The following is a 12,500-nucleotide window of genomic DNA, read 5'->3' on the forward strand; positions in this document are numbered from 1 at the left end:
CACACACACACACACACACACACACACACACACACACACGCGGCCTGGTACTGGTTGGAATGGGTCCAGCTGCTTCGCTGGGGGGACGAGGGGGGGGGGGACGCTCCCGTCTGGCACAATGGGAGAACGCTTTGTAAACATTTGCCGGTGAATCTGGTCGTAACTTGGGAGTTTTGAAAGAAATAGAAATTAAAAATAGAAGAGATGTCCAAGGCTGAGCTGCAGTTGACATGTGAACACACGGTGCTGCTCCGGTGGTCACTTGGATTTATAGTTTCATGTCGACCCCTTGAATTGAATGTGGGTTTTTGTCCAACCCCCTCCCTTCACACGTTTCTGTTCCATTCTGCCAGACGGCCCCCCCCCCCCCCCCGACCCCCCCCTCATTGAAGCACCTGTGAGGATTCCGAGCAGCAGCATCACGGCGGTGGGGTCTTGCTCAAACATGAACGTTAGGCACCTTATTTCTACTCACGTAATAGTAACATGCAAAACCTCCTTGTAGAAAACATTAAATTCATCTTCATCAGCCTCCAGTTCACAAGCCATGACTGCGCAGACAGAACGAGCCGAGAGAGGAAACAAACAGAGCGGAGGAAGAGGAAGAGGAAAGACGCCCCCAGGTCGGCGCAGTTCAAAGGTCAAAGTGTTGGGACGGTCTCTTCTTCACGCAGACGTTCTGCTGAGTCACCAGACGGTTCAGTGACCAGTCTGACGAAGAGGAGCAGAAAAAAAAAGACCCAAGCTTCGTCTCAATACTTGTGCTTTTTTTTTTTTTTTACTGCAGATTTGTCTCCTGGTGAGTCGAGGGGACGGACAGAGGGACGAGGGGGCGGGGCGGGCTGGAGGGGGCGGGGCATGAGAAGCAGCAGTAGCAACAATAGTAGCAGTAGCAGCAACAGCAATAGCAGCAGTGATGTAGTAACACACACACACACACACACACACACACACACACACACACACACACACACACACACACACACACACACACACACACACACACACACACACACACACACACACACACACACACACACACACACACACAGATGGTAACAGAATAAGGAACTTTTGTTCAAACTTTTGCTCATCATCATTATCGTCAGAGTAAAATTTCAACTGGATTTCAGATCTGCTGCATTAATTCACACTCTTCATACTACTATATAATACTATATAATAACAGTATGAAGGTGTTGTAACTGTCACTATAACTGTTGTCGTCAACAGATCAATGTGCGTTTCTTAATTTCCGTCGCACTTGGATCGTGCCTGTAGCAACTGAAGGAGACGTCTGGTGATAGTCTGCATTTTTTTCTAATTGTCAGAAAATCCCATTAAAAGACAAAAGACAAAAAACAAAAAGCCAGCGATGTTTTGATCTCACCCACACGTTCAGAGTGTCTCGTTCGCCCTTCGTGCCGCTGAGTTCCACTTACGTCCAAAAAAACGAACACGACACACCAGAGACACTCTGATCGATCGGCGATGAAAAACAGTTTCATTTTGACTTGAACTCAAGTTCACCCCAGCTTTTTTCTTTTACACTGAGGTCACTTCAAACGCCACGTTCATAATAACCCATCATGTATCTGTGGCCTTTTTTCTTTCTTTAAGGAGACGCTCCGCTGAATTACAACGAAAAGCTTCATTAATAATGGTTAATATATTGGACAAATAAGTAATAGTACGCCCTCCAATCCCTAAAGTCACACACACACACACACACACACACACACACACACACACACACACAGGGAGGAGAGGACAGCACGTGCACACTGCCAAAAAACGAGGACTCTCCACTCGTCTCCACTTTAAAGGGCTTCAGCGAACTCTGCATCATTTGCACGCACTTTTTTCCGCACACGGATGAAAGGAAGGGGGGGGGGACACTGTTATAAAGCGGGGATGCACTCGGGGGGCAGGGGGGGGGGGGGGGGGCAGGAGGCAGGACACAGAAAGCACACGAGCAGAGGAGAAGGCAACGATGAGAAGAGAGAAAATGGCTCGATTTTCAAAAACAGGTTGTTTAGTTTCTTTTCTCTTTCCCTCCCGTAGCCCTTTGACTCAGACCACAGACAAATGTTTCTCTTTACGACCTGATCGATGCGCCGACAGACGCCGACAGGAATCTTCACTTTGTGACGTCGCGGTCGTTTTGTTTTGTGGCTTTCGAGACGCGAAGACGGAGAGACGAGTCTCCTCCTTCTAGTTAATGTTTGTCGTCGTTATGGCGGCGGGGGGCTCGGGGGCTTCAGCGTGGCTTGTTGGCAAAATGCACTGTGCATGCCAAGATGAGCAGTGAGGAGGTTGGGTGGGCGGGTTTATCGATGCAGGAAACAGGAAGTGTCAAGTGCTGAGAGGTCGGGGGCGAGAAGGGTTGAGAAAAGAAGAAATCTGCAGAGAACCAGGCTGCTGGACGGACACGTAGATATGTTGTTGTAGGTGGTGGTTTTTTTTTCTTCTTTCTGTTATTGAGTTAAACTATTTTTTGGTTAAGTTGATATCCAACGGTTGTTGGTGTGGAGCGTGTTTGATCTCGCACAAGCAGCTCTCCTCTTTCAGAGAGTTTCACCGCGGCCGCGTTCAGAAAGCGCCAGAGGAAGTCAGAGATGTTCCGTCCGCCCAGCAGCCGGTCGCAGGGCAGATCCCCGTCCCCACCCGGCCCAAGTGTCCTCGGGACATGAAGCAGTACAAAGGTTGTTCTCTTACTAAGACTCACTGTGCCCCGTGGTGTAAGCAGACAAGAGATGTCGTAGGCTGGGTACAAGTATTTCTTGTGGTTTTTCAAAAAAGGAAGGACATAAGCTTATAATACTTGTTGTTGGTTGTTTTGTCTTTTTTTTCTCTTTTCTTTGTTTAGTTTTTTTTGCTCCCGACGGTTTAAACAACTGTTTGGAGCCAAAGTTCAGTCGGTCCGTTCATGAGAAGGACGAAAAAAAGAAAAAAAATGAAAATAAACCTCAAGTAAACGAACAAAAAATGTAAAAGAAAAACATCAGAATCATCATCATCACATATCATCGCGTCCCTCTTCTCTTTTACAGCAAAAAAGATAGTGCAACTTTTTCTTTTGTTTGTGTTTTTTTTCCCAACGTCAGAGTCATTTCCACCCGTTTGTTTCGCTTCCTCGTGAACCTTGGCACTAAAGATTTGGGTTTTGTGAGTCTCCCGTTTTGTGTCGTCGTGTGTGTGTGTGTGTGTTTGTGTGTGTGTGTGTGTGTGTGTGTGTGTTCTCTGTTAAGTCCTTGATTCTCAGCTCAGTTCTCGCGTTGTGCACAGATCCCGGTCCAAAGAAAGAAAGTAAACAAAAGGAAAAAAAAGAAAAACCAAAAGAAAACATCATCATCATCATCATCATCATCATCATCATCATCATCCTCATCCTCATCCTCAGTCCCAGAGCCGTCGTCGTCCGAGGGGACAAATAAAGCGAAATCGTTTCAGTCTGTGCTCGCAGTACGTTTCTTTCTCTTTGTGATGGAGAGGGATCCACACTCCCACTCTCGGTTCCTTCCTCCTCTCTCCTTTGTTTCGTTGTAGCGAAGGTTGATATTTACTTTGTGCATGAGCGCGTGGAAGGAGGACGTCAGAGAGAGAGAGAGAGAGAGAGAGAGAGAGAGAGACCACTGTGAAGTGGAGAGACAGTTCTCAGTCTGGGGCGGGGCGGGTGGGGTTAGGGTTAACTCCACCCGCCCGCCCCCGCCTGCCTCACTGGCCTGTTTTTCACACCAGGTCCTCCGGCCGGCCTTCCTTGGCCTTGGCAGGTACTATTGTGCTTTCTGATTGGCTCTGCTGCTGGATCGTCCGGCCCCCCGACCCCCCCGACCCCCCAACCCTCTGGTTATTGCTGTGCTGGTGTAGAAAAAACGCAGAGCCGGGGTAGTGGCCCATCACCTCGCTGTACGCCGGCGGGGGCCCCTCCATGCGCCCGTGGTTGCTGGAGTTGGCCACGCTGATGCCCGAGTTACTGCTGGGCGGCCTCGGACCGCCGCTGCACATGCCTCCCCCTCCTCCTCCTCCCCCCACTCCCCCGCCCCCTCCCATGTCGATCAAGTCACTGTCGTAGATGGTCCGGTTGGGCGGCGCCCTCACCGACTCGCGGTTGAGCTCCATCTGCTGCTCGGGGTCGCGGAGCTGCAGCGTGCAGGGCCCCTGGTAGGGCGGGGGCTCCTCGCCGTCCGACAGCGATATGGTGGGCGGCAGGTCGATCTGGTGCTGCAGGTAGGGGTAGGTGGGCTGGAAGCGGCTGAAGCGGTCGCGCTGCATGAAGGATGGGGTGGTGAAGCGGTCCCTGGCCTGGGGGGCATACAACACCTGAGAGAGAGGAGGAGAGAAATATAGATATGATTGGCTCTGATTTGGTAACATATACAATAAATCCATACATCACTAGTTAATATGAAATAAAAAAGTCAAATTTCTCTGATTTCAGCTTCTTAAATTTGAATATTTTCTGGTTTCTTTGCTCCTCTGTGACAGTGAACTGATGTGTGGACGAAACGAAACATCATCTTACATTTTTCGACATTTTATGGACCAACGATTAATCGATTAATCCAGAAAATAATCAACAAATAAATCGATTAATGAAAAGAATTGTTAGTTGCGGCCCTAAAATCATGTTCCCTCAGAATGAATCTGCGACTCCAGAAACCCAGCGTGACCATTTTGTCCGACAAATTAATCATAACACAACAAAGCTGAAAAATGTTGTTTCTCTTCAGTGTAAACTGGGTGAATTCACTGTACACACACACACACTCGATGACGCTGTTGGTACGACGACGCCCACCAGCGTATCACCGATCCATCTATGAAAGACATTACAGTGTCTTTACAGCAAAGATCCAAAAGCGCAAAACATTCAAACGATGATTCATCGTCCGACTTCTTCTTCTTGCCAGAACAGAAGAGATTTCATATCAATTAGCTCGACATGATGATCCGCTTCTTTCATTTCTCACATTTCAGTCCAGTTCAACACATTGTTCTGCTGCGGCCACTCGCCATCAGAGGGGAATCCATTTCAATTAGTGACTCTGGCTCCAATAGTCAACCTCCATGGTCTCTCCATTCTCCGCCGGGATGGAGAGACCATCGGGGAGGGGGGGGAGGGGGGGGGGTGTCAATTGAAATTGAGACGGAAAGAGTGAAAGGATTAAAAAAAGGCCCAGACTAGTGAGATAAGGAGAGGAGGGAAGAACAGAGAGGGAGGAGAAGAAAGAGCCATGGAGATAAAACAGAAAAGAGGAAGGAGAGTTTAGGAAAGCGAGCGAGATAAAGACAGGCAAGAAACAGAAGAAAGAGACAAACATAGACCCAGACAAACGGGGGGGGGGGGGGGGGGGGTTATGATAGAGGGAACAGAGCAGCGGAGCAGGGCAGCTCTCAGACGGATGTCTAGACAGTGTCGGGGGAGGTGCTGCTGATTAATGATGCACCAAAATCCCCCCCCCCCCTCCTGCCACGCACGCACGCACGCGCGCACGCACACACACACACACACACACACACACACACCGTAACTATCAGCCACCCACACTCGTCGGCTGCGTCTCCTTCTGTGTTTGTGTCGCCGTGGCCTTTTCTCTTTTTCCCCAGGTCTCTCTCTCTCTGGGTGTGCCCCCCCCCCTTCATGATCCTCTCACTTTACCTGTCTTCTACCATTGTCTCTCTCTCTCTCTCTCTCTCTCTCTCTCTCCATCTTTTCCTCCTCCAGCTGTTCACACGTTTCAGTTGGCAGGATACGTCTAATGACACAGTATGAAATGAGTGGCGTGTGTTTGTTGAAGTGACACATTGGGCCGAACTTCTCGCCCCTCAGCATCCTCATCAAGTGTTCTTTGAACACTGGTACTCCCAGTTTCCCTCTCTTCCCACCGGGACTCGTGTGCCCCTCCATCTGTCTGGCGCGGACGCCATCAAACGCAAGCAGATCGCCCCGTCACAGTGAGCGTACTGCCGTTTGTTGCGGCGATGTATACGGCGAAGTCTCGCCAAATGGTGGTTGTACACTGCCAGCTGCACCCGCTGCAACGCACGAGCCCACGTACGAATGTTTGTGCCCCCAAGAGTTTTTCTCCCCGTCGCCACCGAGCGATTGTACGATGGTGAAAACCGTCTGACTCTCAGTTTCTTTACGGCCTTTACTTTCATCAGCGCCTCTGGATGTCAGACACAGTTTAATATGCTACTTGGCGCAAGTTATCATATATGGTACAAACCACTTATACAAGCGGCGTGATCTTTTTTTCTATACAGGAGAATTGAAACGTAAGAATCCCACTTGATTTCTTTCACGGCACAGTGCAGAAGGAAGGAGCTCCTCTTCCTCTCGCCGCACCAACGAGCCTCTGGTTTTCTTCCAGAGGCAGAAAAGAAGATGCCACAAGTTGAAGTAAACACTCAGTAAACGCACTCATCACGCTACTCAGCGCCTGGTGACGCGCGCTCCACGTGTCGCTGCGTACAGTTGTCACCGTGCTGTAAATATCAGCATCTGTCCGAACACATGTTTTAAGAGCAACCGTTCTCAGGAGTCAACGTGGTTGAAGAGCTCTCTCGTGATGAAGACTTGTGTTTAATGAGGAGTGAGGGTGATGATGGTGGTCTTACCTCGGAGGCACCTTGTCGAGAGCCGCTGTCTGAAGGCCACAGACATCCCTCCTGCACAGACACACAACAAGGACACAGGTTAAGACTTTACAGTTTCCCAGCTGGTTTGATTCTGTCTGAAGTTTGTGTTTGGGCTTCAGGGTTTTTTCTTTTTTTAAATATTCTTTTGACCAAAAAAATATATAAAATAATTGCTTCTTTGTTCTGTAGTGTTGGAAAAAAATTCCTCTTTCTGGACATGTATCTGAAAACGGTATTCAAATCAACAATCATTACAGCTCTGTTGATTTGTTATGTCTGAGATGATTTAATTTTTTGATGAGGAACATTTGATGACACAAACTTTTGTTCTTTTCTGACAAAAAAAGGGGAAGGAGAAAAAAAAATATTATAACAACTTAATGAGAACACAAAACAAGATGTTGTTCTAACCATTTTGAATTTGTGATTGACATTAAAATTCAATCACGAACTGTATAGTGTGTATTCCATGACAGGAGTTATACCGTGGGTTACAATGGACGAGACATTAAACCAGTATAACGTACATGAATGAGTGATAAGTCTTTTAGATGGGCTACATCACATACATCATTTAACGGATGGATCAATATGAATATTGATATCTAGAAGTCAGAGAGATGTGACACCAGTTAATCACAGAAGACAAGAGTGACCTCTGATAATGTTTCACTTTAGCACCGGTTCTTCTATAATTCATAATTCAATACTAGAAAATGTCACAATAATAAGCTTCCATTGATTTTTACAGGAACATAATTTAAGTTGTATGAGTGAAAGAAGCAGCAGTCGCCAGTTAAATCCTGCTGTTTGTCTATGGAAAAAAACTAATGGATCTGAATCACTTGCTTATTCTGTAATGGGGGAAAACCAAGATGATCTTTTCCCCACAAACTTGTCGAGAAGCTACGACATTTTTATGAGGGGCCACATTGAGAGAAAAACTAAATGGAGACTTTGAGAACAAAGTCGTAATATTACAAGAAAAAATGTCATAATATTGCAAGAAATATTTCGTAATTTTACGAAAATAAAGTCAAACTGTTATGAGATTAAAGTCAACATATTTTTTTAAAATAAAGTCCTAATTTTCCAAGAATTAAGTCATAATATTAGGAGAACAAAGTCGGAATTTTATGAAGATAAAGTCAAAATGTTATGAGATTAAAGTCTAAATATTTTGAGAATAAAGTCCTAATTTTATGAGACTGAAGTCGTACATTTGGTCTCTGTGTTATTTCAGTGGTCCCTGTCGTAAGTGTGGGTTGGGATTAATTTAGCATCATAATCTCTCTACCTCTACTCTCGCAGTGAGTGTGTGTGTGTGTGTGTGTGTGTCGCAGTGTCAGTATGGGGACAGTGCCGCTGCCGTCTAGACAGGGCTGCAGTGAATTAAACATCAAGGTCTGACTGAGTCTGGCTCCAAAGGAAAAAAAACCCCAATTCAGCAAATTCACCTGACTGACGGGAGCAGAGCTGTTACCACAGTGAAACTGGGACAGAGACTCCGACTGGGATAAAAGGAATTCATTAAGTCCAGACAAACCTAGCTCACCAGTTTGTCCCACTTCAGGAATAAAGAATGTCACGGTGACCAGGCAGACACAGACACAGACACACACACACACACTCACACACACACACACACACACACACACACACACACACACACACACACACACACACACACACACACACACACACACACACACACACACACACACACACACACACACACACACACACACACACACACACACACACACACACACACACACACACACACTCAGTGTCGGACTGACCTGCTGCAGGGCATGGTCGTGCCGGCGGGCCTGGCTCTGCCTTGTGATGAAGGACCAGGTGGAGAGCTTGTAGTGGTTGAGCAGGCAGATGATCACCACCACCATCACTGTCATCACCACGATAATGATGACGATCTGAACAAACTCCAGTTCAGCTGCAGAGAAGCACAAGAGGGAGAGAGAGAGGCTGTTAGAACTGAGCAAGGTCCTAAATAACCCAGTAGAAGATCAAAAACACTGCTGCATCTAATGATTATGGATTAATCTCTACATTATTTTCCGCATGGTGAAATATAGATGTGAGCAGCTGCAAGTAAAGAAGTAGTGCGTGTGAATTCACTGCATGTGGCAGCTTGTGTTCTCTACGCTTTACCTGAACTACCCTTTTAAATTATTTCTGTCAAAGCGGCAATGGAAATGGACGATACATCCTTATCTTAGCATGCAAGGACTATAATTTGATAATTCATTATCAAATCGATCAATCGGTTCCAGTAGTTTTTCTGGGGGGGAGAGGCAAAATCCTCTGATTTCAGCTTCTTCAATGTGAATATTTTCTGGTTTCTTTGCTCCTCTGTGACAGTCAACTAAATATCTGAAGTGTGGACAAAACAAAACATCATCTTGGAGGTTTGGAAAACACGATCGACATTTTTCACCATTTCATGAACCAAAAAACGAATCGATTAATCGAGAAAATGATAGACAGATAAATCGATAATGAAAATAATCCCTGGTTGCAGCCATAAAAGAGAGTTTAACGCACGTCAAACCCTCTCCAATGACCGACTTTGAATAGGCCTGCAGAGGCAAATACATCATCACAAAATCCACAAGTCTTTCTCTCAGAGGACGTGTCAACATCCCACAGAAGGAGAAAAAGCACAAGTTCAATAAAACCAAATGAATTACGGCTGAATTCCATTTAGCTGCATTTTTTCCTCAGTTAAACGCCGTGGCCTGGTCTGTTGTAACACGTGTTCACCAGCAGGGGGCAGAACAGGTCAGACTCCCAGTACGTCTGTCACTTGCTGAGTGGGATGTCTGGTTTGTGCTGAATGTGTGAAGAGGAGTGTGTCTGGAGATGGATCCTCCAGAGAGAAGCTTCATGCCACAGGACGGACGAGTGTCGAGGCCCAGTCCGTCCGTCCCACTGTACAGTGGAGTCTTTGTGGAAACACGGAATATGAATGATGAATGAATGAAACCGCTGTCTGTGTCCTGTGACACGCGCAAATCAGAGCTGATCTGGGATGACCCCCCCCTCCCATGCCTCTTGTTCATTATTTCATCCTTTCTTTTCTCTTCTCCCACTCCATCTCTTCAAACCCTTCCTGTATCAGCACTTGTCCGCCATCGCTCTGACCGATCTTTCCTCTGAGCCGCTCCCTCCATCCTCCTCCTCTCTCCTCCCTCTGTCCCTCTCTCCTCCATCCTCCTCCTCCCTCTGTCCTCCATCCTCCGCCTCTGTCCCTCTCCTCCCTCTCTCCTCCATCCTCCTCCTCTCTCCTCCCTCTGTCCCTCCATCCTCCCTCTGTCCCTCTCTCCTCCATCCTCCTCCTCCCTCTCTCCTCCATCCTCCATCTCCTCCCTCTCTCGTCCATCCTCCCTCTCTCCTCCATCCTCCGCCTCTGTCCCTCTCTCCTCCCTTTCTCCCTCTCTCCCTCCATCCTCCCTCTGTCCCTCTCTCCTCCCTCTCTCCTCCATCCTCCGCCTCTGTCCCTCTCTCCTCCCTCTCTCCTCCCTTTCTCCCTCTCTCCCTCCATCCTCCCTCTGTCCCTCTCTCCTCCATCCTCCGCCTCTGTCCCTCTCTCTCTCCTCCATCTCCTCCCTCTCTCCTCCATCCACCCTCTCTCCTCCATCCTCCGCCTCTCTCCCTCTCCTCCCTTTCTCCCTCTCTCCTCCCTCTCTCCTCCATCCTCCGCCTCTGTCCCTCTCTCGTCCCTCTCTCCTCCATCCTCCGCCTCTCTCCCTCTCTCCTCCCTTTCTCCCTCTCTCCTCCCTGCCTGCAGTCTGAGACTTGTGTCACGTGTTGTTGGTTTGTTCTGAGCAGAAGTCTTGACCTTGTCTGGTCTTGGCACCCGGTCGGACCTGACTCACGCTCTTACTCATGGCTGGACACTCACTCACTTGTGTGTAGTTCCTGTGTGTGTGCGCGCGACACAATACACACAACGTACACTCAGCTTTCTGAGCCGTGATGCCTCGATGCTGCAGCGCACACTTTCTCCACAGAGCTTCTTTTTTTTTAATTTGACCCTCAATAACAGACAGAACAGGGGTGGAATCATCTTTTAAATGCTAAAATAAGAAGAGAGTTAGAAGTTTGATTATCTGCGGAAAGAATAAACTTCTTATCACGTGCAAGAAACACACACACCCCTGAAAGGAAGGAGCCCATCCCCATCCCTGCCCTGTTACAACCCGACCCATCCAGTCTTTCCAGCATCTGTAATCCCCCCAGCTTATTCGTCTGCATTAGGGTGGGTTAGCGGTCGAGCCCCAGGTTGAAACATTAAACCAGACGCAAACCTGCCTCTGTTCCGCCGCAGCAGCCACAGAGGGCGGGCGGGGCAGGACTGACAGGAAAGAAGGCCAACTCACACAGACCACATGAAGGAGAGGAGGTGGGAGGTGGAGGACCAACCAGCAAAGAGCAGAGAGATGACGCACCTCAAAAAAAAAAAAAAAAAAAGACATAACGAGAAATGAGCTCGACAACTTTTCTGAGAGGAAACGCGACGAATGACTTGTCAAGCTCACAGTATGACTGGAACACAGCTCGTCAATGAGAGCAGTAGAATAAAAGTTCACAGATGATTTTTATCTACGGTGGAAACGATGGCGTGAACCCAACAGACGACTCACATTAGACATTTTGAAACCTGAGGTTTTCAAAGCTCCTCCCTCGAACCGTGTGAGTCATCCGATGTGGCTGAGAGGACAAATGTGCAGCGTCAAGATGCAGAATCAAAACTTGAGATGTGCTACTACATAACTTTCTGGTAAAGTCATCAACCGCACAGAAGAATCGAAAAGAAGCGGTGTGGAAAAAGAAAGAAAAGAAAACCCCAGTGCCGCTCGCACAGAGCCACGAGGGAGAGGGCCAGAGGTCACGTTGTATTCCAACTCAGGGGCCAGCGTTCTGAAAACCTAATAATTACTTTGTTTCAGTTGATGCAACATGAGGCAAAGAAGTTGGAACGTTCTGTGTCGGTCGGGCTCTCGTCCCGACCCCCAGGTGAGGGGACGACGTGCCGGAGACACGAGTTCCGAACACCTCATCCGGGAACTTCAGCCGCGACCAAGCCCGGACCTGTGCGCTCACCGCAGCAGCCACAGGGAGGGGACGGAGGGCGTCGCTCAGAGAACAGCATTGTGGGAAACCAAGTCACCCTCTCGTTGCTGTAAGCCCCTGCTGGATAAATACAACACACTCTGCCCCTTCTGCTCGTTGTTTGAGCCACACGGAACGAATCAGACGCCTGACTCGACTTACGGCTTTTGCAGCGAAAATAAACGCACACAGGCGGCGGTTCAGTTAATGGCCCCTCTCCTCTGAACGTCAGGGAGGAAGGAAGCCGAGAGGAGGGGTTGAGAAGGGAGGAGGAGGAGGAGATTAAATCGGAGCGAAGGGAAGCAGGGGAGAGGGCAGGCCTATCCCGCCTGAAACCCCAGAATCCGTCCAAGTTCAGAGACTTCCAGGACACAGTGTACAGACTCGTGCGCCGGCTGGAGGACAGAGTGTGCCGACAGTCTGCAGAGCCAGTCTGGTGTTATTACAACAGTAATCCACTTGTCAAAACAATATCCGTCTGTCTGTGTCTGCGAAACCCCTTCTTAACAGGAAAAAAATAAGAAATGTGGATGAAGTTGGTGAGAGTGGCATTGACAGACGACGCGACTCGCTCCGTCTTTTGTTCAATTACACGAGGACAAAGTTATTTGGGCACTTTGTGATTTCGCTCCTCCCCAAAAAACACTCAGGCTGTGGGATCCATGGATCAGCTGCTCCTTCTCCTCCAGGTCGTATTCATTGATAACTACGTTTCA

General features: G+C 48.2%; 1 protein-coding gene across 5 annotated transcripts in view; it reads right to left on the reverse strand.

Moving 5' to 3' along the window:
• The window catches only part of LOC118313612 (low-density lipoprotein receptor class A domain-containing protein 4), a 169,792-nt gene that overhangs the window by 1,830 nt on the left and 155,462 nt on the right, over positions 1 to 12,500 (reverse strand). For all 5 annotated transcript variants that reach the window (XM_047331026.1, XM_047331030.1, XM_047331029.1 and 2 more), the window contains 3 exons: positions 8,448 to 8,602; positions 6,625 to 6,675; positions 1 to 4,323 (listed from right to left, as the gene is read on the reverse strand). The exon at positions 1 to 4,323 is cut by the window's left edge and continues 1,830 nt beyond it. In XM_047331026.1, the coding sequence (XP_047186982.1) occupies positions 3,733 to 4,323; positions 6,625 to 6,675; positions 8,448 to 8,602 (797 nt within the window). In that variant the 3' untranslated portion in view covers positions 1 to 3,732. The remainder of the gene's footprint in view (positions 4,324 to 6,624; positions 6,676 to 8,447; positions 8,603 to 12,500) is intronic.

Source organism: Scophthalmus maximus, chromosome 1 (genome assembly GCF_022379125.1).
Source record: "Scophthalmus maximus strain ysfricsl-2021 chromosome 1, ASM2237912v1, whole genome shotgun sequence".
Taxonomy (NCBI): domain Eukaryota; kingdom Metazoa; phylum Chordata; class Actinopteri; order Pleuronectiformes; family Scophthalmidae; genus Scophthalmus; species Scophthalmus maximus.